The following is a 24,210-nucleotide window of genomic DNA, read 5'->3' as shown; positions in this document are numbered from 1 at the left end:
ACAGTGTGAGGGAGCTGGATTAACATCAGTAGGGTTACAGTCAGTAACACAGGGTGCTGAGGGAGAGGGGTTACTGAGTGACAGTGTGAGAGAGCTGGATTAACATCAGTAGAGATACAGTCAGTAACACAGGGTGCTGGGGGAGAGGGGTTACTGAGTGACAGTGTGAGGGAGCTGGATTAACATCAATAGAGATACAGTCAGTAACACAGGGTGCTGGGGGAGAGGGGTTACTGAGTGACAGTGTGAGGGAGCTGAGGGAGAGGGGTTACTGAGTGATAGTGTGAGGGAGCTGGGGGAGAGGGGTTACTGAGTGATAGTGTGAGGGAGCTGGGGGAGAGGGGTTACTGAGTGACAGTGTGAGGGAGCTGGATTAACATCAATAGAGATACAGTCAGTAACACAGGGTGCTGGGGGAGAGGGGTTACTGAGTGACAGTGTGAGGGAGCTGGATTAACATCAGTAGAGATACATGCAGTAACACAGGGTGCTGGGGGAGAGGGGTTACTGAGTGACAGTGTGAGGGAGCTGGGGGAGAGGGGTTACTGAGTGACAGTGTGAGAGAGCTGGATGAACATCAGTAGAGATACAGTCAGTGACACAGGGAGCTGGGGGAGAGGGGTTACTGAGTGACAGTGTGAGAGAGCTGGATTAACATCAGTACAGATACAGTCAGTAACACAGGGTGCTGGGGGAGAGGGGTTACTGAGTGACAGTGTGAGGGAGCTGGATTAACATCAGGACAGATACAGTCAGCAACACAGGGTGCTGGGGGAGAGGGGTTACTGAGTGACAGTGTGAGGGAGCTAGGGGGGAGGAATACTGAGTGAGTGTGAGGGAGCTGGATTAACATCAGTAGAATCACAGTCAGTAACACAGGGTGCTGGAGGAGAGGGGTTACTGAGTGACAGTGTGTGGGTGCTGGGGGAGAGGGATTACTGAGTGTCAGTGTGAGGGTGCTGGGGGAGAGGGATTACTGAGTGTCAGTGTGAGGTAGCTGGATTAACATCAGTAGAGATACAGTCAGTAACACAAGGTGCTGGGGGAGAGGGGTTACTGAGTGACAGTGTGACGGAGCTGGATTCACATCAGTAGAGATACAGTCAGTAACACAGGGTGCTGGGGGGAGAGGGGTTACTGAGTGACAGTGTGAGTGAGCTGGATTAACATCAGTACAGATACAGTCAGTAACACAGGTTGCTGGGGGAGAGGGGTTACTGAGTGACAGTGTGAGGGAGCTGGATTAACATCAGTAGAGATACAGTCAGTAACACAGGGTGCTGGGGGAGAGGGGTTACTGAGTGACAGTGTGAGTGTGCTGGAGGAGAGGGGTTACTGAGTGACAGTGTGAGGGTGCTGGGGGAGAGGGGTTACTGAGTGACAGTGTGAGGTAGCTGGATTAACATCAGTAGAGATACAGTCAGTAACACAGGGTGCTGAGGGAGAGGGGTTACTGAGTGACAGTGTGAGGGTGCTGGGGGAGAGGGGTCACTGAGTGACAGTTTTGGGGAGCTGGATTAACATCAGTAGAGATACAGTCAGTAACACTGTGTGCTGGGGGAGAGGGGTTACTGAGTGACAGTGTGAGGGAGCTGGATTAACATCAATAGAGATACAGTCAGTAACACAGGGTGCTGGGGGAGAGGGGTTACTGAGTGACAGTGTGAGGGAGCTGGATTAACATCAATAGAGATACAGTCAGTAACACTGGGTGCTGAGGGAGAGGGTTTCCTGAGTGACAGTGTGAGGGAGCTGGATTAACCTCAGTAGAGATACAGTCAGTAACACAGGGTGCTGGGGAGAGGGGTTGCTGAGTGACAGTGTGAGGGAGCTGGGGGAGAGGGGTTACTGAGTGACAGTGTGAGGGAGCTGGATTAACATCAGTAGAGATACAGTCAGTAACACTGGGTGCTGGGGGAGAGGGGTTACTGAGTGACAGTGTGAGGGAGCTGGATGAACATCAATAGAGATACAGTCAGTAACACTGGGTGCTGAGGGAGAGGGTTTACTGAGTGAAAGTGTGAGGGAGCTGGATTAACATCAGTAGAGATACAGTCAGTAACACAGGGTGCTGGGGAGAGGGGTTGCTGAGTGACAGTGTGAGGGAGCTGGATTAACATCAATAGAGATACAGTCAGTAACACAGGGTGCTGGGGGAGAGGGGTTACTGAGTGACAGTGTGAGGGAGCTGGATTAGCATCAGTACAGATAGTCAATAACACAGGGTGCTGAGGGAGAGGGGTTCCTGAGTGACAGTGTGAGGGAGCTGGATTAACATCAGTAGAGATACAGTCAGTAACACAGGGTTACTGAGTGACAGTGTGAGGGAGCTGGAGGAGAGGGGTTACTGAGTGACAGTGTGAGGGAGCTGGATTAACACAGTAGGGATACAGTCAGTAACACAGGGTGCTGAGGGAGAGGGGTTACTGAGTGACAGTGTGAGAGAGCTGGATTAACATCAGTAGAGATACAGTCAGTAACACAGGGTGCTGGGGGAGAGGGGTTACTGAGTGACAGTGTGAGGGAGCTGGATTAACACAGTAGTGATACAGTCAGTAACACAGGGTGCTGAGGGAGAGGGGTTACTGAGTGACAGTGTGAGGGAGCTGGATTAACATCAGTAGAGATACAGTCAGTAACACAGGGTGCTGGGGGGAGAGGGGTTACTGAGTGTCAGAGTGAGGGAGCTGGATTAACATCAGTGGAGATACAGTCAGTAGCACAGGGTGCTGGGAGAGAGGGGTTACTGAGTGACAGTGTGAGGGTGCTGGATTAACAGCAATAGAGATACAGTCAGTAACACAGGGTGCTGGGGGAGAGGGGTTACTGAGTGACAGTGTGAGGGTGCTGGGGGAGAGGGGTTTCTGAGTGACAGTGTGAGGTAGCTGGATTAACATCAGTAGAGATACAGTCAGTAACACAGGGTGCTGGGGGACAGGGGTTACTGAGTGACAGTGTGAGGGAGCTGGATTAACATCAGTAGAGACACCGTCAGTAACACAGGGTGCTGGGGGACAGGGGTTACTGAGTGACAGTGTGAGGGAGCTGAATTAACATCAGTAGCGATACAGTCAGTAACACAGGGTGCTGGGGGAGAGGGGTTACTGAGTGACAGTGTGAGGGAGCTGAATTAACATCAGTAGAGACACAGTCAGTAACACAGGGTGCTGGGGTAGAGGGGATACTGAGTGACAGTGCGAGGGAGCTGGATTAACATCAGTCGAGACACAGTCAGTAACACAGGGTGCTGGGGGAGAGGGGTTACTGAGTGACAGTGTGAGGGAGCTGGATTAACATCAGTAGAGATACAGTCAGTAACACAGGGTGCTGGAGGAGAGGGGTTACTGAGTGACAGTGTGAGGGAGCTGGATTAACATCAGTAGGGTTACAGTCAGTAACACAGGGTGCTGAGGGAGAGGGGTTACTGAGTGACAGTGTGAGAGAGCTGGATTAACATCAGTAGAGATACAGTCAGTAACACAGGGTGCTGGGGGAGAGGGGTTACTGAGTGACAGTGTGAGGGAGCTGGATTAACATCAATAGAGATACAGTCAGTAACACAGGGTGCTGGGGGAGAGGGGTTACTGAGTGACAGTGTGAGGGAGCTGAGGGAGAGGGGTTACTGAGTGATAGTGTGAGGGAGCTGGGGGAGAGGGGTTACTGAGTGATAGTGTGAGGGAGCTGGGGGAGAGGGGTTACTGAGTGACAGTGTGAGGGAGCTGGATTAACATCAATAGAGATACAGTCAGTAACACAGGGTGCTGGGGGAGAGGGGTTACTGAGTGACAGTGTGAGGGAGCTGGGGGAGAGGGGTTACTGAGTGACAGTGTGAGGGAGCTGGGGGAGAGGGGTTACTGAGTGACAGTGTGAGGGAGCTGGATTAACATCAGTAGAGATACATGCAGTAACACAGGGTGCTGGGGGAGAGGGGTTACTGAGTGACAGTGTGAGGGAGCTGGGGGAGAGGGGTTACTGAGTGACAGTTTGAGAGAGCTGGATGAACATCAGTAGAGATACAGTCAGTGACACAGGGAGCTGGGGGAGAGGGGTTACTGAGTGACAGTGTGAGAGAGCTGGATTAACATCAGTACAGATACAGTCAGTAACACAGGGTGCTGGGGGAGAGGGGTTATTGAGTGACAGTGTGAGGGAGCTGGATTAACATCAGGACAGATACAGTCAGCAACACAGGGTGCTGGGGGAGAGGGGTTACTGAGTGACAGTGTGAGGGAGCTAGGGGGGAGGAATACTGAGTGAGTGTGAGGGAGCTGGATTAACATCAGTAGAATCACAGTCAGTAACACAGGGTGCTGGAGGAGAGGGGTTACTGAGTGACAGTGTGTGGGTGCTGGGGGAGAGGGATTACTGAGTGTCAGTGTGAGGGTGCTGGGGGAGAGGGATTACTGAGTGTCAGTGTGAGGTAGCTGGATTAACATCAGTAGAGATACAGTCAGTAACACAAGGTGCTGGGGGAGAGGGGTTACTGAGTGACAGTGTGACGGAGCTGGATTCACATCAGTAGAGATACAGTCAGTAACACAGGGTGCTGGGGGGAGAGGGGTTACTGAGTGACAGTGTGAGTGAGCTGGATTAACATCAATACAGATACAGTCAGTTAATTACACAGGTTGCTGGGGGAGAGGGGTTACTGAGTGACAGTGTGAGGGAGCTGGATTAACATCAGTAGAGATACAGTCAGTAACACAGGGTGCTGGGGGAGAGGGGTTACTGAGTGACAGTGTGAGGGTGCTGGAGGAGAGGGGTTACTGAGTGACAGTGTGGGGGTGCTGGGGGAGAGGGGTTACTGAGTGACAGTGTGAGGTAGCTGGATTAACATCAGTAGAGATACAGTCAGTAACACAGGGTGCTGAGGGAGAGGGGTTACTGAGTGACAGTGTGAGGGTGCTGGGGGAGAGGGGTCACTGAGTGACAGTTTTGGGGAGCTGGATTAACATCAGTAGAGATACAGTCAGTAACACTGTGTGCTGGGGGAGAGGGGTTACTGAGTGACAGTGTGAGGGAGCTGGATTAACATCAATAGAGATACAGTCAGTAACACAGGGTGCTGGGGGAGAGGGGTTACTGAGTGACAGTGTGAGGGAGGTGGATTAACATCAATAGAGATACAGTCAGTAACACTGGGTGCTGAGGGAGAGGGTTTCCTGAGTGACAGTGTGAGGGAGCTGGATTAACATCAGTAGAGATACAGTCAGTAACACAGGGTGCTGGGGAGAGGGGTTGCTGAGTGACAGTGTGAGGGAGCTGGGGGAGAGGGGTTACTGAGTGACAGTGTGAGGGAGCTGGATTAACATCAGTAGAGATACAGTCAGTAACACTGGGTGCTGGGGGAGAGGGGTTACTGAGTGACAGTGTGAGGGAGCTGGATTAACATCAATAGAGATACAGTCAGTAACACTGGGTGCTGAGGGAGAGGGTTTACTGAGTGAAAGTGTGAGGGAGCTGGATTAACATCAATAGAGATACAGTCAGTGACACAGGGTGCTGGGGGAGAGGGGTTACTGAGTGACAGTGTGAGGGAGCTGGATTAGCATCAGTACAGATAGTCAATAACACAGGGTGCTGAGGGAGAGGGGTTCCTGAGTGACAGTGTGAGGGAGCTGGATTAACATCAGTAGAGATACAGTCAGTAACACAGGGTGCTGGAGGAGAGGGGTTACTGAGTGACAGTGTGAGGGAGCTGGATTAACACAGTAGGGATACAGTCAGTAACACAGGGTGCTGAGGGAGAGGGGTTACTGAGTGACAGTGTGAGAGAGCTGGATTAACATCAGTAGAGATACAGTCAGTAACACAGGGTGCTGGGGGAGAGGGGTTACTGAGTGACAGTGTGAGGGAGCTGGATTAACACAGTAGGGATACAGTCAGTAACACAGGGTGCTGAGGGAGAGGGGTTACTGAGTGACAGTGTGAGGGAGCTGGATTAACATCAGTAGAGATACAGTCAGTAACACAGGGTGCTGGGGGGAGAGGGGTTACTGAGTGACAGTGTGAGGGAGCTGGATTAACATCAATAGAGATACAGTCAGTAACACAGGGTGCTGGGGGAGAGGGGTTACTGAGTGACAGTGTGAGGGTGCTGGATTAACAGCAATAGAGATACAGTCAGTAACACAGGGTGCTGGGGGAGAGGGGTTACTGAGTGACAGTGTGAGGGAGCTGAGGGAGAGGGGTTACTGAGTGACAGTGTGAGGGTGCTGGGGGAGAGGGGTTTCTGAGTGACAGTGTGAGGTAGCTGGATTAACATCAGTAGAGATACAGTCAGTAACACAGGGTGCTGGGGGACAGGGGTTACTGAGTGACAGTGTGAGGGAGCTGGATTAACATCAGTAGAGACACCGTCAGTAACACAGGGTGCTGGGGGACAGGGGTTACTGAGTGACAGTGTGAGGGAGCTGAATTAACATCAGTAGCGATACAGTCAGTAACACAGGGTGCTGGGGGAGAGGGGTTACTGAGTGACAGTGTGAGGGAGCTGAATTAACATCAGTAGAGACACAGTCAGTAACACAGGGTGCTGGGGTAGAGGGGATACTGAGTGACAGTGCGAGGGAGCTGGATTAACATCAGTAGAGACACAGTCAGTAACACAGGGTGCTGGGGGAGAGGGGTTACTGAGTGACAGTGTGAGGGAGCTGGGGGAGAGGGGTTACTGAGTGACAGTGTGAGGGAGCTGGATTAACATCAGTAGAGATACAGTCAGTAACACAGGGTGCTGGGGGTGAGGGGTTACTGAGTGACAGTGCGAGGGAGCTGGATTAACATCAGTGGAGATACAGTCAGTAACACAGGGTGCTGGGGGAGAGGGGTTACTGAGTGACAGTGCGAGGGAGCTGGATTAACATCAGTAGAGACACAGTCAGTAACACAGGGTGCTGGGGGAGAGGGGTTACTGAGTGACAGTGTGAGGGAGCTGGATTAACATCAGTAGAGATGCAGTCAGTAACACAGGGTGCTGGGGGAGAGGAGTTACTGAGTGTCAGTGTGAGGGAGCTGGGGGAGAGGTGTTACTGAGTGACAGTGTGAGGGAGCTGGATTAACATCAGTAGAGATACAGTCAGTAACACAGGGTGCTGGGGGAGAGGGGTTACTGAGTGACAGTGCGAGGGAGCTGGATTAACATCAGTGGAGATACAGTCAGTAACACAGGGTGCTGGGGGAGAGGGGTTACTGAGTGACAGTGTGAGGGAGCTGGGGTAGAGGGTTTACTGAGTGACAGTGCGAGGGAGCTGGATTAACATCAGTGGAGATACAGTCAGTAACACAGGGTGCTGGGGGAGAGGGGTTACTGAGTGACAGTGTGAGGGAGCTGGGGGAGAGGGGTTACTGAGTGACAGTGTGAGGGAGCTGGATTAACATCAGCAGAGATACAGTCAGTAACACAGGGTGCTGGGGGAGAGGGGTTACTGAGTGACAGTGCGAGGGAGCTGGATTAACATCAGTAGAGACACAGTCAGTAACACAGGGCGCTGGGGGGAGAGGGGTTACTGAGTGTCAGTGTGAGGGAGCTGGGGGAGAGGGGTTACTGAGTGTCAGTGTGAGGGAGCTGGGGGAGAGGGGTTACTGAGTGTCAGTGTGAGGGAGCTGGGGGAGAGGGGTTACTGAGTGACAGTGTGAGGGAGCTGGGGGAGAGGGGTTACTGAGTGTCAGTGTGAGGGTGCTGGGGGAGAGGGGTTACTGAGTGTCAGTGTGAGGGAGCTGGATTAACATCAGTACAGATACAGTCAGTAACACAGGGTGCTGGGGGAGAGGGGTTACTGAGTGACAGTGCGAGGGAGCTGGATTAACATCAGTAGAGACACAGTCAGTAACACAGGATCCTGGGGGAGAGGGGTTACTGAGTGTCAGTGTGAGGGAGCTGGGGGGAGAGGGGTTACTGAGTGACAGTGTGAGGGTGCTGGGGGAGAGGGGTTACTGAGTGACAGTGTGAGGGAGCTGGGGGAGAGGGGTTACTGAGTGACAGTGTGAGGGAGCTGGATTAACATCAGTAGAGATACAGTCAGTAACACAGGGTGCTGAGGGAGAGGGGTTACTGAGTGTCAGTGTGAGGGAGCTGGGGGAGAGGGGTTACTGAGTGACAGTGTGAGGGAGCTGGGGGGAGAGGGGTTACTGAGTGACAGTGTGAGGGTGCTGGGGGAGAGGGGTTACTGAGTGTCAGTGTGAGGGTGCTGGGGGAGAGGGGTTACTGAGTGACAGTGTGAGGGTGCTGGGGGAGAGGGGTTACTGAGTGTCAGTGTGAGGGAGCTGGGGGAGAGGGGTTACTGAGTGACAGTGTGAGGGAGCTGGGGGAGAGGGGTTACTGAGTGACAGTGTGAGGGAGCTGAATTAACATCAGTAGAGACACAGTCAGTAACACAGGGCGCTGGGGGAGAGGGGTTACTGAGTGACAGTGTGAGGGAGCTGGGGGTGAGGGGTTACTGAGTGACAGTGTGAGGGAGCTGGGGGTGAGGGGTTACTGAGTGTCAGTGTGAGGGAGCTGGGGGAGAGGGGTTACTGAGTGACAGTGTGAGGGAGCTGAATTAACATCAGTAGAGACACAGTCAGTAACACAGGGCGCTGGGGGAGAGGGGTTACTGAGTGACAGTGTGAGGGAGCTGGGGGAGAGGGGTTACTGAGTGACAGTGTGAGGGCGCTGGGGGAGAGGGGTTACTGAGTGACTGTGTGAGGGAGCTGGGGGAGAGGGGTTACTGAGTGACAGTGTGAGGGAGCTGGGGGAGAGGGGTTACTGAGTGACAGTGTGAGGGCGCTGGGGGAGAGGGGTTACTGAGTGACAGTGTGAGGGAGCTGGGGGTGAGGGGTTACTGAGTGACAGTGTGAGGGTGCTGGGGGAGAGGGGTTACTGAGTGACAGTGTGAGGGAGCTGGGGGAGAGGGGTTACTGAGTGACAGTGTGAGGGAGCTGGGGGTGAGGGGTTACTGAGTGACAGTGTGAGGGTGCTGGGGGAGAGGGGTTACTGAGTGACAGTGTGAGGGAGCTGGGGGAGAGGGGATACTGAGTGACAGTGTGAGGGAGCTGCATTAACATCAGTAGAGACACAGTCAGTAACACAGGGTGCTGGGGGAGAGGGGTTACTGAGTGACAGTGTGAGGGAGCTGGGGGAGAGGGGTTACTGAGTGACAGTGTGAGGGAGCTGGGGGATGTCATGATATTCAAACACACACATCATGATGGACACACTAACAGGCAAATCAGAGTACACAACACCACAACCAATCACAGACAAGAACACCAACCACATAAAAAGCACGAGCACGACACCTGGAGGTCAGTAGGTCTGGGGAGAAGGAAGCATGAAAGAGCTGTTGAAACACCACAAGCAGGGGGCCCCCCACGTGTAGAGTGCAAAGACCAAGTTGTAAATAGTGAGTTTAAATAAACAAGTGTTGTACCATATGCAACTGTGTTGGCTCTTCTGTGTGTTAGAACACCCAACACCACATGGTACAGGAGTGGATCGATACCTGCCTACCAACCTGCCATTCTGGACATGGACCACACCGGCAAACCGCAGCCGATGCAAGTCACGGGGAACCTAGGCACCAACTGGAAGCTCTACAGGCAGCGATTTGACCTGTACATCCGTGCCACCGAAAAACAGAATGTCTCGGATGATTCGAAGATTGCAATGCTCCTCTTCTACGCAGGCCCCCACCCAAATGATGTCTTTAATTCACTGGTGTTCGAGGAAGGCGAAAACCAGGCCAAATATGACACGGTCATCCTCAAAATGGACCAGCACTTTCAAACTGAAGTAAACGAAACTTTCGAAAGATACATCTTTCAGCAACGCCTGCAAGGTAAGGAGGAGCTTTTTCAACCCTTTTTGACGCACCTCCGGATTCTAGCGCAGTCCTGCGGTTACGGCACCACCACAGAGTCCATGATCAGGGACCAGATTGTTTTTGGCGTTGCCTCCAGTGGCCTACGCCAGCAGCTTCTTAAAATAAAGAGCCTCACCTTAGCGTCTGCTGTGGAAGCCTGTGTCCTCCATGAAAATGCGACCTGCCGTTTTGCCCGATTTCAGGCGTCCGAGTTGGCACGGAGGGGGTCCCCAGCCGTCGAATCGGCAAGCCAGGCCGCCCACGACGTTGAACGCATCCAGGCCGTCGATTTCTTCCCGCCCCACGGCCCGGACGACAGCGGCCGCTTCCCGCGCTTTTCGCGGTCTCCCGCGCAGGTGCGCGCCAAGAATAACGGCCACAACGAGGGACGCACTGCGCAGGCGCGCCCACCGCAAGATCGCACTGCGCATGCGCAGTGGCGCAACGAACGCCGTGACGTCATGACGTGCAGCAAGTGTGGAGGTCTACACTTAAAAGGGCAATGTCCTGCAAAATACCAACAGTGCAACAGATGTGCCATGATAGGCCACTACGCAGCCCGCTGTCGTGCGGCTCAACCCATGGATCCGGCGCATCCTCGACAACCTCGCACACGAGTCAGGACCGTCCAGCCCACGCATCAAGACTTCCAGTTAAGTGATGCAGATGACCAGGATGACTTCAGAGTTGCCGTCATTGATGTCAACAAGGTCAATGCCATCAATCCAGACGATGAGTGGTGTGCCACCCTGACGGTCAACCGATCGCGCGTCGCCTTCCGTCTGGACACCGGCGCATCCGCCAACCTGATTGCTTACTCTGCAGTCCAGGCCATGAAGGTCAAACCACTCATCACACCATCCCGGCTTAAGATGGTTGACTATAACGGGAACGTTATCCCGTCCGCAGGATCTTGCCAGCTACAGGTGACTCACAAGGGGTACACGGCCACACTCCCCTTCGAAGTTGTGGGCTCATCAAAGGACTCGTTACTGGGCGCACAAGCGTGTAAGGTCCTTCACCTGGTACAGCGCATCATGTCTCTCTCTCCAGATGAGATATCCGACTTCCCGGATGCTGAGTTCCACGCGAATCTCCATTCCCTCCTCGCTCACAACCAGGAGGTTTTTGAAGGCATGGGGACATTGCCACACACGTACAAGATTCGACTCAGACCGGACGCCATCCCTGTCGTTCACGCACCTCGCAGGGTTCCTGCGCCTCTCAAAGACCGCCTCAAGGCACAACTGCAGATTCTTCAGGACCAAGGGGTCCTATCCAAGGTCACGGAGCCCACGCCATGGGTCAGCTCCATGGTCTGTGTAAAGAAGCCCTCTGGCGAGCTCCGTATATGTATAGATCCAAAAGATCTGAACAACAACATCATGCGGGAACACTATCCCATCCCAAAACGAGAAGACCTCACCAGCGAGATGGCGCGAGCCAACATATTCACTAAATTGGATGCGTCCAAAGGATTCTGGCAGATCCAACTGGACCCGGCCAGCCGAAGACTATGCACATTCAACACCCCTTTTGGCAGATTCTGCTACAACCGGATGCCATTCGGCATCATTTCGGCATCTGAAGTATTCCACCGCATTATGGAGCAGATGATGGAAGGCATCGAAGGGGTACGTGTATATGTGGACGATATCATCATTTGGTCCACCACTCCGCAGGAACACATGCATCGTCTTCGACGTGTCTTCACCCGCATACGGCAAAATGGCCTGCGTCTCAACCGTGCGAAGTGTGCTTTCGGCCAGACGGAGCTGAAATTCCTCGGGGACCACATCTCAAGGTCCGGGGTCCGTCCCGATGCAGACAAGGTTAGCGCCATCACAGCCATGCCACGACCGGCTGACAAGAAGGCTGTCTTAAGATTCCTGGGCATGGTCAACTTCCTTGGGAAGTTCATTCCCAACCTGGCTTCTCATACAACAAACATGCGCCATCTCGTAAAAAAATCGACGGAATTCAACTGGCACCAGTCGCATCAGCAGGAATGGGAGGAGCTCAAGCACAAACTGGTCACGGCACCAGTGCTGGCCTTCTTTGACGCGACTCGCCCTACAAAGATCTCAACAGACGCCAGCCAATCTGGTATTGGAGCGGTACTCCTGCAAAAAGACAGCACGTCATCATGGGCCCCGGTTGCGTATGCCTCACGAGCCATGACCCCTACCGAACAGCGCTACGCGCAAATCGAAAAAGAATGCCTGGGCTTGTTAACTGGACTGGACAAGTTCCACGACTATGTGTATGGCCTGCCACGATTCACGGTCGAAACTGACCACCGCCCCCTGGTCAACATCATTAACAAAGACCTGAACGACATGACTCCTCGCCTCCAGCGCATCTTACTCAAACTCAGGAGGTACGATTTTGAACTGATCTACACTCCGGGGAAGGAACTCATAGTGGCGGACACTCTTTCCCGAGCAGTGAGCACACCACCAGATGCGGAGGGGTTCGTGCGTCACATTGAGGCACACGTGACTCTGACAGCAGCAAATATGCCAGCTGATGATCCTTGTCTGGCCCACATACGCGCAGAGACGGCGACTGACCCTCTGCTGCAGCGAGTGATGCGCCACATGACGGAAGGGTGGCTAAAAGGGCAGTGCCCCCAGTTTTACAATGTGCGAGATGATCTCACCAATATAGACGGGGTCCTTATGAAATCGCATAGGATCGTCATTCCACACAGTGTGCGCCAGATGATTCTTCGTCAACTACACGAAGGCCACCTGGGTGTCGAAAAATGCAGACGAAGGGCCCGGGCGGCGGTATATTGGCCGGGTATTAATGAAGACATAGCCAACATGGTGCTCAACTGCACAACCTGTCAGAGGTTTCAGCCGGCGCAACCTCCGGAAACACTTCTACCACACGAGATGGTGACGTCCCCCTGGGCGAAGGTGGGTGTTGACCTATTTCACGCGCTCGGCAGAGATTACATTGTTATTATAGACTACTTCTCAAACTACCCGGAAGTCATGCCTCTCCATGATCTGACGTCGTCCGCAGTCATTGGGGCCTGCAAGGAAACGTTTGCTCGCCATGGCATTCCAAGGACTGTCATGTCAGACAATGGACCTTGTTTTGCCAGCCGTGAATGGTCGTCCTTTGCCGCAGCATATGGTTTCACTCATGTGACATCCAGCCCTCTGCATCCACAATCGAACGGGAAGGCTGAAAAGGGTGTCCACATCGCAAAGCGGCTCCTGTGCAAGGCGGCTGATGCCGGATCGGACTTTAACCTTGCCTTGCTGGCCTATCGATCGGCCCCGTTATCCACGGGCCTCTCGCCAGCGCAGCTACTAATGGGTCGCTCCCTCAGGACGACGGTACCTTCCGTCCTGGCACCGACAACAGACCATGAGGCGGTTCTTCGGGACATGCAACTGCAGCGTGATCGCCAGAAAGGTCGGTACGACACACGAGCGACGGACCTGCCCCCCCTGTCCTCCGGAGACAAAGTACGCGTCCATCAACCGTATGGTGGCTGGTCAGCACCGGCCGAAGTCCTCCGACAAGTGGCTCCCCGCTCGTTCCTGGTTCGCATGCCGGATGGTTCCGTGCGTCGCCGCAATCGGCGCGCCCTTCGCCGACTTCCACGTTCACAGCCACACAACACGCCAGATCCTCAACAGGCTTCCGAGGATGACTTTGTGGAGCTGCCGCACATCACGCCCTTTCCATCGCCACCCATGGCCATGCCTGCACAGCAGCCGGTGGTTCTTGATCCACCCTTAAGGCGGTCAACCCGAATTCGTCGCAAACCCATTAGAATGGACTTATAATACAGTTCATATGTTTAATAAGTTGGACAATTTTACATGATAACCTGTTGTTGTTTATCGTTCCAGATGTCGTCTGACTGGACAACTGTTCAAAATTTTTTTTCTTCTTCTCTCGTTCGAATTTCTGTTATGTTATGGTACAACTGGATTCATGTGACGCACTCGACATCGCCCCATGTACATAGTTCCGTCATAGACACATGCTGCACACGACACACACACACTCTTAGATGCACTCACGTCACGATCATATTTATTACCACGTAGGCACATATCTTTGTAAAAAGGGGGGATGTCATGATATTCAAACACACACATCATGATGGACACACTAACAGGCAAATCAGAGTACACAACACCACAACCAATCACAGACAAGAACACCAACCACATAAAAAGCACGAGCACGACACCTGGAGGTCAGTAGGTCTGGGGAGAAGGAAGCATGAAAGAGCTGTTGAAACACCACAAGCAGGGGGCCCCCCACGTGTAGAGTGCAAAGACCAAGTTGTAAATAGTGAGTTTAAATAAACAAGTGTTGTACCATATGCAACTGTGTTGGCTCTTCTGTGTGTTAGAACACCCAACACCACAGGGGAGAGGGGTTACTGAGTGTCAGTGTGAGGGAGCTGGGGGAGAGGGGTTACTGAGTGACAGTGTGAGGGTGCTGGGGGAGAGGGGTTACTGAGTGTCAGTGTGAGGGAGCTGCATTAACATCAGTAGAGACACAGTCAGTAACACAGGGTGCTGGGGGAGAGGGGTTACTGAGTGACAGTGTGAGGGAGCTGCATTAACATCAGTAGAGACACAGTCAGTAACACAGGGTGCTGGGGGAGAGGGGTTACTGAGTGACAGTGTGAGGGAGCTGGGGGAGAGGGGTTACTGAGTGACAGTGTGAGGGAGCTGGATTAACATCAGTAGAGACACAGTCAGTAACACAGGGCGCTGGGGGAGAGGGGTTACTGAGTGACAGTGTGAGGGAGCTGGATTAACATCAGTAGAGACACAGTCAGTAACACAGGGCGCTGGGGGAGTGGGGTTACTGAGTGACAGTGTGAAGGAGCTGCATTAACATCAGTAGAGACACAGTCAGTAACACAGGCCGCATTGCTCATTTTAATGATGTTTTATTAATCAGATGTCCCGCAGCAGAATGAGTTTCAGAGTTCGACCAGCACCCTGCCGCTGGAGGAGTATGAGAATGTGGACGGCGCACCTCAGGATTTTACCTCGGCCGAAACAGCAGGTACAGCGTTAGCAACCTGCCGTTCGGGACGATGGCCTCCCCTGACTCAGGGTAACGACCTTTCGGCTGGGATGCTGCGCTGACGAGGTCACGGTGACCGTGGCAACCATCGTCGGATCACTGTGAAACCCCGTCTGGTTCACTCATGCCCCTTCAGGGCTTGGAAATCTGCCGTCCCCACCCCGGTCTGGCCTACACCTGACTCCGGTCCCCACACACCGACCTCTTAACTGCCCCTCTCAAGTGGTGTGGGCAAATTCGGGGGCAATTAGTTCGGGGCAACATTTGCCGGCCAGTGAGGCCCTCATCCCCCTGAAGTGAGGGAAATATGTGGATTTTGCAGCTGCTCCTGCCTGCCGGAGCGTCCATTCCCGCGGACAGCGAGTCCCCGCACTGGGTGTCCGGGCAACGGAGGGTACGGACAACGGGAATCCCTGATGGCATCGGCGGGACTGGCCACTCATGCCCCAGCAATGGGGGACCAACCTCCGCCAACTCCAATCGCCCCACGGAGGGAGGGGTCGGTGTTAAATCCTGCCCGTCGTACCGTTAACAAAATTTACAAAAACCGGGCGTCGCAGCATCTTCGGGAAGCCATTTTGGGTGGTTGAGGCTGGAGGAGGTTACAGAGATAGGGAGGATTGTAGGGGCTAGAGGAGGTTACAGAGATAGGGAGGATTGTAGGGGCTAGAGGAGGTTACAGAGATAGGGAGGGGTGTATGGGTTGGAGGAGGTTACAGAGATAGGGAGGAGCTGTAGGGGCTGGAGGAGGTCACAGAGATAGGGAGGGTTGGGGCTGGAGGAGGTTACAGAGATAGGGAGGGTTGTAGAGGCTGGGTGAGGTTACAGAGATAGGGAGGGGTGTAGAGGCTGGAGGAGGTTACTGAGATAGGGAGGGCTGTAGGAATTGGAGTAGCTACAGAGATAGGGAGGGTTGTAGGGGCTGGAGGAGGTTACAGAGATAGGGAGGGTTGTCGGGGCTGGAGGAGGTTATAGAGATAGGGAGGATTGTCAGGGCTGGAGGAGGTTACAGAGGTTGGGAGGGCTGTAAGGATTAGAGGAGTTAGAGATAGGGAGGGTTGTAGGGATTGGAGGAGTTACAGAGATAGGGAGAGTTGTAGGGGCTGGAGGAGGTTACAGAGATAGGGAGGGCTGTAGGGGCTGGAGTAGTTACAGAGATAGGGAGGGGTGTAGGGATTGGAGGAATTACAGAGATAGGGAGGGTTATAGGGGCTGGAGGAGGTTACAGAGATAGGGAGGGTTGTCGGGGCTGGAGGAGGTTACAGAGATAGGGAGGGCTGTAGGGGCTGGAGGAGGTTACAGAGATAGGGAGGGGTGTAGGGATTGGAGGAATTACAGAGATAGGGAGGGTTGTAGGGGCTGGAGGAGGTTACAGAGATAGGGAGGGTTGTAGGGGCTGGAGGAGGTTACAGAGATATGGAGGGTTGTAGGGGCTGGAGGAGGTTACAGAGATAGGGTGGGTTGTCGGGGCTGGAGGAGGTTACAGAGATAGGGAGGGCTGTAGGGATTGGAGGAGTTACAGAGATAGGGAGGGCTGTAGGGATTGGAGGAGTTACAGAGATAGGGAGGGTGGTAGGGATTAGAGGAGTTACAGCGATAAGGATTATGATGGAGAGGTTTGAAAACGAGGATGGTGTTTTGAAAATCAAGATATTTTCTCCGCAGGAGCCACTGTAGCTCTGTGATAAAACGTGTGGCATTCCAGGGGCGAGTTACGGAGAGTTCCTGCCCTACCTGCGGAATTTTACACAGGCTGGAGGGTAACGTGGGAAACTCAGCAGGCGTGGATTGCAATAGTCAGCTGGAGAGGTAGTGAGGCTTGGAGTAGCAGGAGAGCTGAGGCAGGTTGTGAGGTGAGAGAGCTTACTACCATGGCTACTGCCTGTGGCACAGAGGGTGTGGTTCTGTGGAGGGACGTCAAGCTCCGCCTTTGTAAGGATGCACCGTCTGTTTAATGGTGCCCAAGATCTCGATCAATTCTGCAGCTCCATCTTCCTGCTCAACATAGAAGGACCATGGGATCCCCAAAGTGCAGAAGGAGGCCATTCAGCCCATCGAGTCTGCATTGACCCTCTGAAAGAGCACCCTATCCAGGCCCCATCCCCCGCCTTATCCTCGTAACCCCACCTCACCTGCACATCTTTGAACACTAAGGGCCAATTTAGCGTGGCCAATCCACCTAACCTGCACATCTTTCGACATGAGGGGCAATTTAGCATGGCCAATCCACCTAACCTACACATCTTTGGACTGTGGGAGGAAACCGGAGCACCCGGGGGGAACCCCACGCACATACGGGGAGGACGTGCACACTCCGCACAGTCACCCGAGGCCGGAATTGAACCCTGGGTCCCTGACACTGCGAGGCAGCAGAGCTAGCCACTGCGCCGCCGTGCTGCGTAATCTCCTGCAATTTGCTCCAGTATCGACTATACATTCCTCACGGTGATTCTCGTCCCTGTATTTTAGTGACAGCAGCTCCAATCACCGGTACAGCAGTCGACCCCACTGCCGATGAGTCGACGGAGAGTGACTACGATGATATAGAGACGTACGTCCCCAGTTGAACATCCCAGAGGTAGGTGTATTGGGTCAGATTTCCTCCACTGTGGGTAAAGAACACGAGAACATCAACGGCAGTGGGTGCAATGTTACAGCCAAATATTCAGAAAGGCAGAAAGCTAACACACAGTGTTATGGGCGAGGCGTTTTCAGAACCCCAAAATGTATCATGGAGTTCAACCAACCTCTCCCTTTAATGCAATTGTTGCTTTTCCAGCACATGGCTTGTTCCCCAGGTGTGGGAATTACAATTATGGACACGTGGGTTTTCAAACACAAAACAATGTTTATTCCATGACCTCAACTTAACACTTTTAAATAAACATTGGATCTCTTAACGCCCCTTACTTCAAAGATAACCCTGAAAATATTACAACACTAAATAGTCCTTCAGTCATTCCTTTCAACATCCAAGAGACTTAACACCTTTAAACAGAAACACATCAGGTTAAAAGCTCTACTATTATGAGTTTAAGTCACCCAAATTATCCAGAGATAGTCTTTCATGGCAGAGATCATGGTCGATCCAGCTCACTGCAAACACAGACACACCCAAGCTCTTTCCAAACTGAAACTAGACTGCAAAATGGCTGAGCTGAGCTCAGCCCCACCCACTCTCTGACATCACTGGTGTCTTAAAGGGACATTGCTTAAACATCCATTTCTTAAAGCTACTCTCACATGACAACAGGGACAGCAGGTAATCGGGAAGGGTAATGGAATGTCGGCCCTGATTTCAAGGGGGTTGGAGTATAAGAGTTGGGACGTCTTGCTGGATCTGTACAAGGGGCTGGTGAGACCACATCTGGAGCAGTTTGGGGGCCTTTATTTAAGGACAGATAGTATTTCAGCGAAGGTTCACGAGGATGATCCCCGGTGTGGAGGGAGTGTCTTATGAGCAAAGGTTAAGCAGGTTGGGACTCTACTCATTGGAATTCAGAGGAGCGAGGGGGTGATCGGATTGAAACAGAGGATTCTTGAAGGGTTTGACAGGGTAAATGCTGAGAGGATGTTTCCCCTCAGGAGAGAGTCTAGGATCAGGGAGCAGAGTCTCAGAATGGGGGGGAGCCAATTTAAGACTCAGATGAGGAGGAATTTCTTCGCTCAGAGGGTTGGGAATCTGTGGAGCTCCTTGTCACAGAGCTGTGGGGAAGAGTCCTGGTGGATATTTAAGGCTGGGATATATTCTTGATCAGTAAAGGAGTCAAGGGTTAGGGGGGAAAGGACAGGAAGGTGGACATGAGGAATTCCGGATCAGCTATGGTCCTATTGAATAGCGGAGCAGGATCGAGGGGCCAAATGCTCTTCTCCTCTTCCTGTTTCTTATGGTATAATGGCCCCTTTTGCCTATGTCAGCTTCATGAAACAACTTTAAATGTTTTACTTAGTCAGGCAACATCCAGTGTTCGAGCAGCGCCGTTCAAACAGGGAAATGTCAGAGGGGCAGTGCTGAGTGAGTGCTGCACTGTCAGAGGGTCAGTACTGAGGGAGTGCTGCACTGTCAGAGGGTCAGTACTGAGGGAGTGCTGCACTGTCAGAGGGTCGGTACTGAGGGAGTGCTGCACTGTCAGAGGGTCAGTACTGAGGGAGTGCTGCACTGTCAGAGGGTCAGTACTGAGGGAGTGCTGCATTATCAGAGGGTCAGTACTGAGGGAGTGCTGCACTGTCAGAGGGTCAGTACTGAGGGAGTGCTGCACTGTCAGGGGGTCAGGATTGAGGGAGAGCTGCACTGTCAGAGGGTCAGTACTGAGGGAGTGCTGCACTGTCAGAGGGTCAGTACTGAGGGAGTGCTGCACTGTCAGAGGGTCAGTACTGAGGGAGTACTGCACTGTCAGAGGGTCAGTACTGAGTGATTGCTGCACTGTCAGGGAGTCAGTACTGAGGGAGAGCTGCACTGTCAGAGGGTCAGTACTGAGTGAGTGCTGCACTGTCAGAGGGTCAGTACTGAGTGATTGCTGCACTGTCAGGGAGTCAGTACTGAGGGAGAGCTGCACTGTCAGAGGGTCAGTACTGAGGGAGAGCTGCACTGTCAGAGGGTCAGGACTGAGGGAGAGCTGCACTGTCAGAGGGTCAGTACTGAGGGAGAGCTGCACTGTCAGAGGGTCAGTACTGAGGGAGTGCTGCACTGTCAGAGGGTCAGTACTGAGGGAGTGCCGCACTGTCAGAGGGTCAGTACTGAGGGAGAGCTGCACTGTCAGAGGGTCAGTGCTGAGGGAGAGCTGCACTGTCAGAGGGTCAGTACTGAGGGAGTGCTGCACTGTCAGAGGGTCAGTACTGAGGGAGTGCCGCACTGTCAGAGGGTCAGTACTGAGGGAGAGCTGCACTGTCAGAGGGTCAGTACTGTGGGAGAGCTGCACTGTCAGAGGGTCAGTGCTGAGGGAGAGCTGCACTGTCAGAGGGTCAGTACTGAGGGAGTGCCGCACTGTCAGAGGGTCAGTACTGAGGGAGTGCTGCACTGTCAGAGGGTCAGTACGGACACGGTGCTGAGAGAAGATCTATGGGGATTGGCCCATATCTGCTGGATCCCTAAACCAACCCTTCAGTTAACACCGTGCAGAAATTGGATTATGCAGTCATCGACTTTGGGATTTCGCTGTGCTCCATTGGGATGCTGTGTTTCCGTTACTGGGGACACTGGGAAATCTTCTCATTGGCTGTGGGACTCTTTGTGATATTTTGAGACACTAAAATGAATCCAGTTTTTCTTCTCTGCTTCCAGGGTTCCAAGTCAATCGGCAAAGGAGGCTGAAGGTTTACTGTTGAGATGTTTGAAGATTGCTGCTTTAATCTCGAGCCCTGTCTCCCCTCCCCCAACTCCGACTGAGCAATTGTGGTCCCTTGCACCGGTGGGCCCCAGCTTGCCACCCGGACCAACCCTGCGGCAAGGGGCCAGCGATGGTTCTACATCCACCTCACTCTGCAGTTGTACTCCGAGATCTTCTCAGGATACACCTCTCCTCCACCCTCCCACCTCCAGTCTCCCTCCCCCTCTCTCTTTCTCTCCACGCCCACAAGGCCCTCCAGGGTCCTGGACCCTAACCCGTTGTCGGCCCAAGGTGGATTAAAGATGGTGTCCGCGTTTGTACACAGCCGCTGAGGCAGGTTTAAGCAGGCTGTCACCACACGGGTCCAGTTCATTGCTGCGACTGTGACGAGAAGCTGGTGGCTAATTAAACTACTTTACAGGGCGAAGGAGGGCACTGAGAGCTGATGAACCTGCCCGGGTCAGGGAGACAACACAAACTCACCTCAGAGAATAATAATCAGAGAATGGATATAAACCATTGAGCCAAATTCTCACACCCCCTCCCTTCAGTAAGCATCGATCTGCATCTCTATCGCCCCCCCCCCCCTGTTTCTGTCTCCCTCTCTCTCACAGTCTCGCTATTCCACGGTCCAGTTTACCGCCTGTCTCTGACCCTTTCTGTCTCTCAAACTGCCCCTCTCTCTATACTATCCAGCACCCTCACACTGTCACTCAGTAACCCCTCTCCCCCAGCACCCTGTGTTACTGACTGTATCGCTACTGATGTTAATCCAGCTCACTCACACTGTCACTCAGTAACCCCTCTCCCCAAGCACCCTGTGTTACTGACTGTATCCCTACTGATGTTAATCCAGCACCCTCACACTGTCACTCAGTAACCCTCTCCCTCAGCTCCCTCACACTGTCACTCAGTTACCCCTCTCCCCCAGCACCCTGTGTTACTGACTGTATCTCTACTGATGTTAATCCAAATCCCTCACACTGTCACTCAGTAACCCCTCCCCCCCAGCACCCTGTTACTGACTGTATCTCTACTGATGTTAATCCAGCTCCCTCACACTGTCACTCAGTAACCCCTCTCCCCCAGCTCCCTCACACTGTCACTCAGTAACCCCTCTCCCCCAGCACCCTGTGTTACTGACTGTATCCCTACTGATGTTAATCCAGCTCCCTCGCACTGTCACTCAGTAACCCCTCTCCCCCAGCTCCCTCACACTGTCACTCAGTAACCCCTCTCCCCCAGCACCCTGCGTTACTGACTGTATCTCTACTGATGTTAATCCAGCTCCCTCACACTGTCACTCAGTAACCCCTCTCCCCCAGCTCCCTCACACTGTCACTCAGTAACCCCTCTCCCCCAGCACCCTGTGTTACTGACTGTATCCCTACTGATGTTAATCCAGCTCCCTCGCACTGTCACTCAGTAACCCCTCTCCCCCAGCTCCCTCACACTGTCACTCAGTAACCCCTCTCCCCCAGCACCCTGCGTTACTGACTGTATCTCTACTGATGTTAATCCAGCTCCCTCACACTGTCACTCAGTAACCCCTCTCCCCCAGCACCCTGTGTTACTGACTGTATCGCTACTGATGTTAATCCAGCTCCCTCACACTGTCACTCGGTAACCCCTCTCCCCCCAGCACCCTGTGTTACTGACTGTATCTCTACTGATGTTAATCCAGCTCCCTCACACTGTCACTCAGTAACCCCTCTCCCCCCAGCACCCTGTGTTACTGACTGTATCTCTACTGATGTTAATCCAGCTCCCTCACACTGTCACTCAGTAACCCCTCTCCCCCCAGCACCCTGTGTTACTGACTGTATCTCGATTGATGTTAATCCAGCTCCCTCACACTATCACTCAGTAACCCCTCTCCCCCAGCACCCTCACACTGTCACGCAGTAACCCCTCTCCCCCAGCACCCTGTGTTACTGACTGTATCTCTACTGATGTTAATCCAGCTCCCTCACACTATCACTCAGTTACCCCTCTCCCCCAGCATCCTGTGTTACTGACTGTATCTCTACTGATGTTGATCCAGCTCCCTCACACTGTCACTCAGTAACCCCTCTCCCCCCGCACCCTGTGTTACTGACTGTATCTCTACTGATGTTTGACGTGTTATGTACTCTGGGATAACACAGGCTGCAACTGGATGCAGCTTTTACCAAAAGATACTCCAGACCTTGAAGTTAGTTCAATCTGATTTATTGAACCTGCAGCACAGTTAGCACAGTTCTCTCTGAGTTCGACTCTCTGCTTACCTAAGTGTGGTTACTCTGTCTGACTGGACCTGACTAGCTCTTAGCCACGTGCTGGAGGTGTGATACTGTACATACACCCTGACTCACTCTGTAGATGTTCATCAGTGGAAAGAGGCGGAGTGTGAGTGCCTCGCGCCTTTTATAGTGAGATATCAACCCTGAGTGTCCTGCCTGCTCATTGGTCATGTCCTGTTCTCTGTGTTCATTAGCTGCCTGTCTGTAAATCATCATCTGCATGTCTGCAAATCATGACATCTCCCCTTCTTTTATGTTTTGTTGGCATATGGGAACGTACTTACATGTGGTGGCATATATTAACATATTTACAAGCGGTGGCATATGTGAACGTATTTACATGTGAAGACAGCTGTCTAATGTGAGAAAACAGAACATAGCAAACAAAACATGTTCATAAGTCCAGTCTCTGGGGCTTGCGCCTGATCCTCGTCGACCGCCGGAGAGGTGGTGGTGAGGATGACGGCGCTGTGACAGGCGGGATGGAAGCCTGACTGGTGGCCTCGTAGTTCGAGGTATCAGGAGGTGGCAAAACAACGGACGGAAACAGAGAAGAAAGCGGTTGCGGGCAGGCAACTTTGCGCAGTGCCCGTCTGTTTCGTCGCACAACTGAACCATCAGCCAGACGCACAACATACGAGCGGGGGGCAGCCTGTCGAACAACAAAAGCTGGAGCAGACCAGGGACCATCCGGTATCTTGATCCTGGCAGTGCCTGCCGGGGATAACACGGGCAAATCGGTGGCATGAGCATCATAGCCCTGCTTTTGCTGGTTTCGGAGCTGCTGCACCTTCTGCAGCACCGGGAGGTGATCCAGGTTGGGCAAGTGTATGGCTGGAAGTGTCGTCCGCAGGTCCCTGTTCATTAGGAGTTGAGCCGGTGTCATGCCAGTGGACAGTGGGGTCGCCCTGTACGCAAGCAGCGTGAGGTCGATGTCAGAAGCAGAATCCGCGGCCTTGCAGATGAGCTGTTTCACAATGTGCCCCCCTTTTTCCACCTTCCCATTGGACTGCGGATAGTGTGGGCTGGAAGTGACATGTCTGAAATGGTACAACTTGGCAAACATAGACCACTCCCCCAGCACCCTATGTTACTGACTATCTGTACTGATGTTAATCCAGCTCCCTCACACTGTCACTCAGCAACCCCTCTCCCCCAGCACCCTGTGTTACTGACTGTATCTCTACTGATGTTAATCCAGCTCCCTCACACTGTCACTCAGTAACCCCTCTCCCCCAGCTCCCTCACACTGTCACTCAGTAACCCCTCTCCCCCAGCACCCTGTGTTACTGACTGTATCTCTACTGATGTTAATCCAGCTCCCTCACACTGTCACTCAATAACCCCTCTCCCCCAGCACCCTGTGTTACTGACTGTATCTGTACTGATGTTAATCCAGGTCCCTCACACTGTCACTCAGTAACCCCTCTCCCCAGCACCCTGTGTTACTGACTGTATCTCTACTGATGTTAATCCAGCTCCCTCACACTGTCACTCAGTAACCCCTCTCCCCCAGCTCCCTCACACTGTCACTCAGTCACCCCTCTCCCCCAGCACCCTGTGTTACTGAGTGTATCTCTACTGATGTTAATCCAGCTCCCTCACACTGTCACTCAGTAACCCCTCTCCCCTAGCACCCTGTGTTACTGACTATCTCTACTGATGTTAATCCAGCTCCCTCACACT

General features: G+C 53.1%; 1 protein-coding gene across 1 annotated transcript in view; it reads left to right on the top strand.

Moving 5' to 3' along the window:
- LOC140411297 (uncharacterized) overlaps positions 1–23,250 on the top strand; it is a 71,673-nt gene extending 48,423 nt beyond the window's left edge. The window contains exons 6-8 of the mRNA XM_072500419.1: positions 14,787–14,894; positions 17,385–17,493; positions 20,197–23,250. Of these exons, the coding sequence (XP_072356520.1) occupies positions 14,787–14,894; positions 17,385–17,482 (206 nt within the window). The 3' untranslated portion in view covers positions 17,483–17,493; positions 20,197–23,250. The remainder of the gene's footprint in view (positions 1–14,786; positions 14,895–17,384; positions 17,494–20,196) is intronic.
- The last annotated feature ends 960 nt before the right edge of the window (positions 23,251–24,210 follow it).

Source organism: Scyliorhinus torazame, chromosome 4 (assembly GCF_047496885.1).
Source record: "Scyliorhinus torazame isolate Kashiwa2021f chromosome 4, sScyTor2.1, whole genome shotgun sequence".
NCBI classification, from domain to species: domain Eukaryota; kingdom Metazoa; phylum Chordata; class Chondrichthyes; order Carcharhiniformes; family Scyliorhinidae; genus Scyliorhinus; species Scyliorhinus torazame.
Note: the sequence above shows the minus strand (reverse complement) of the source record. Positions and strands in the feature narration are given on the sequence as shown.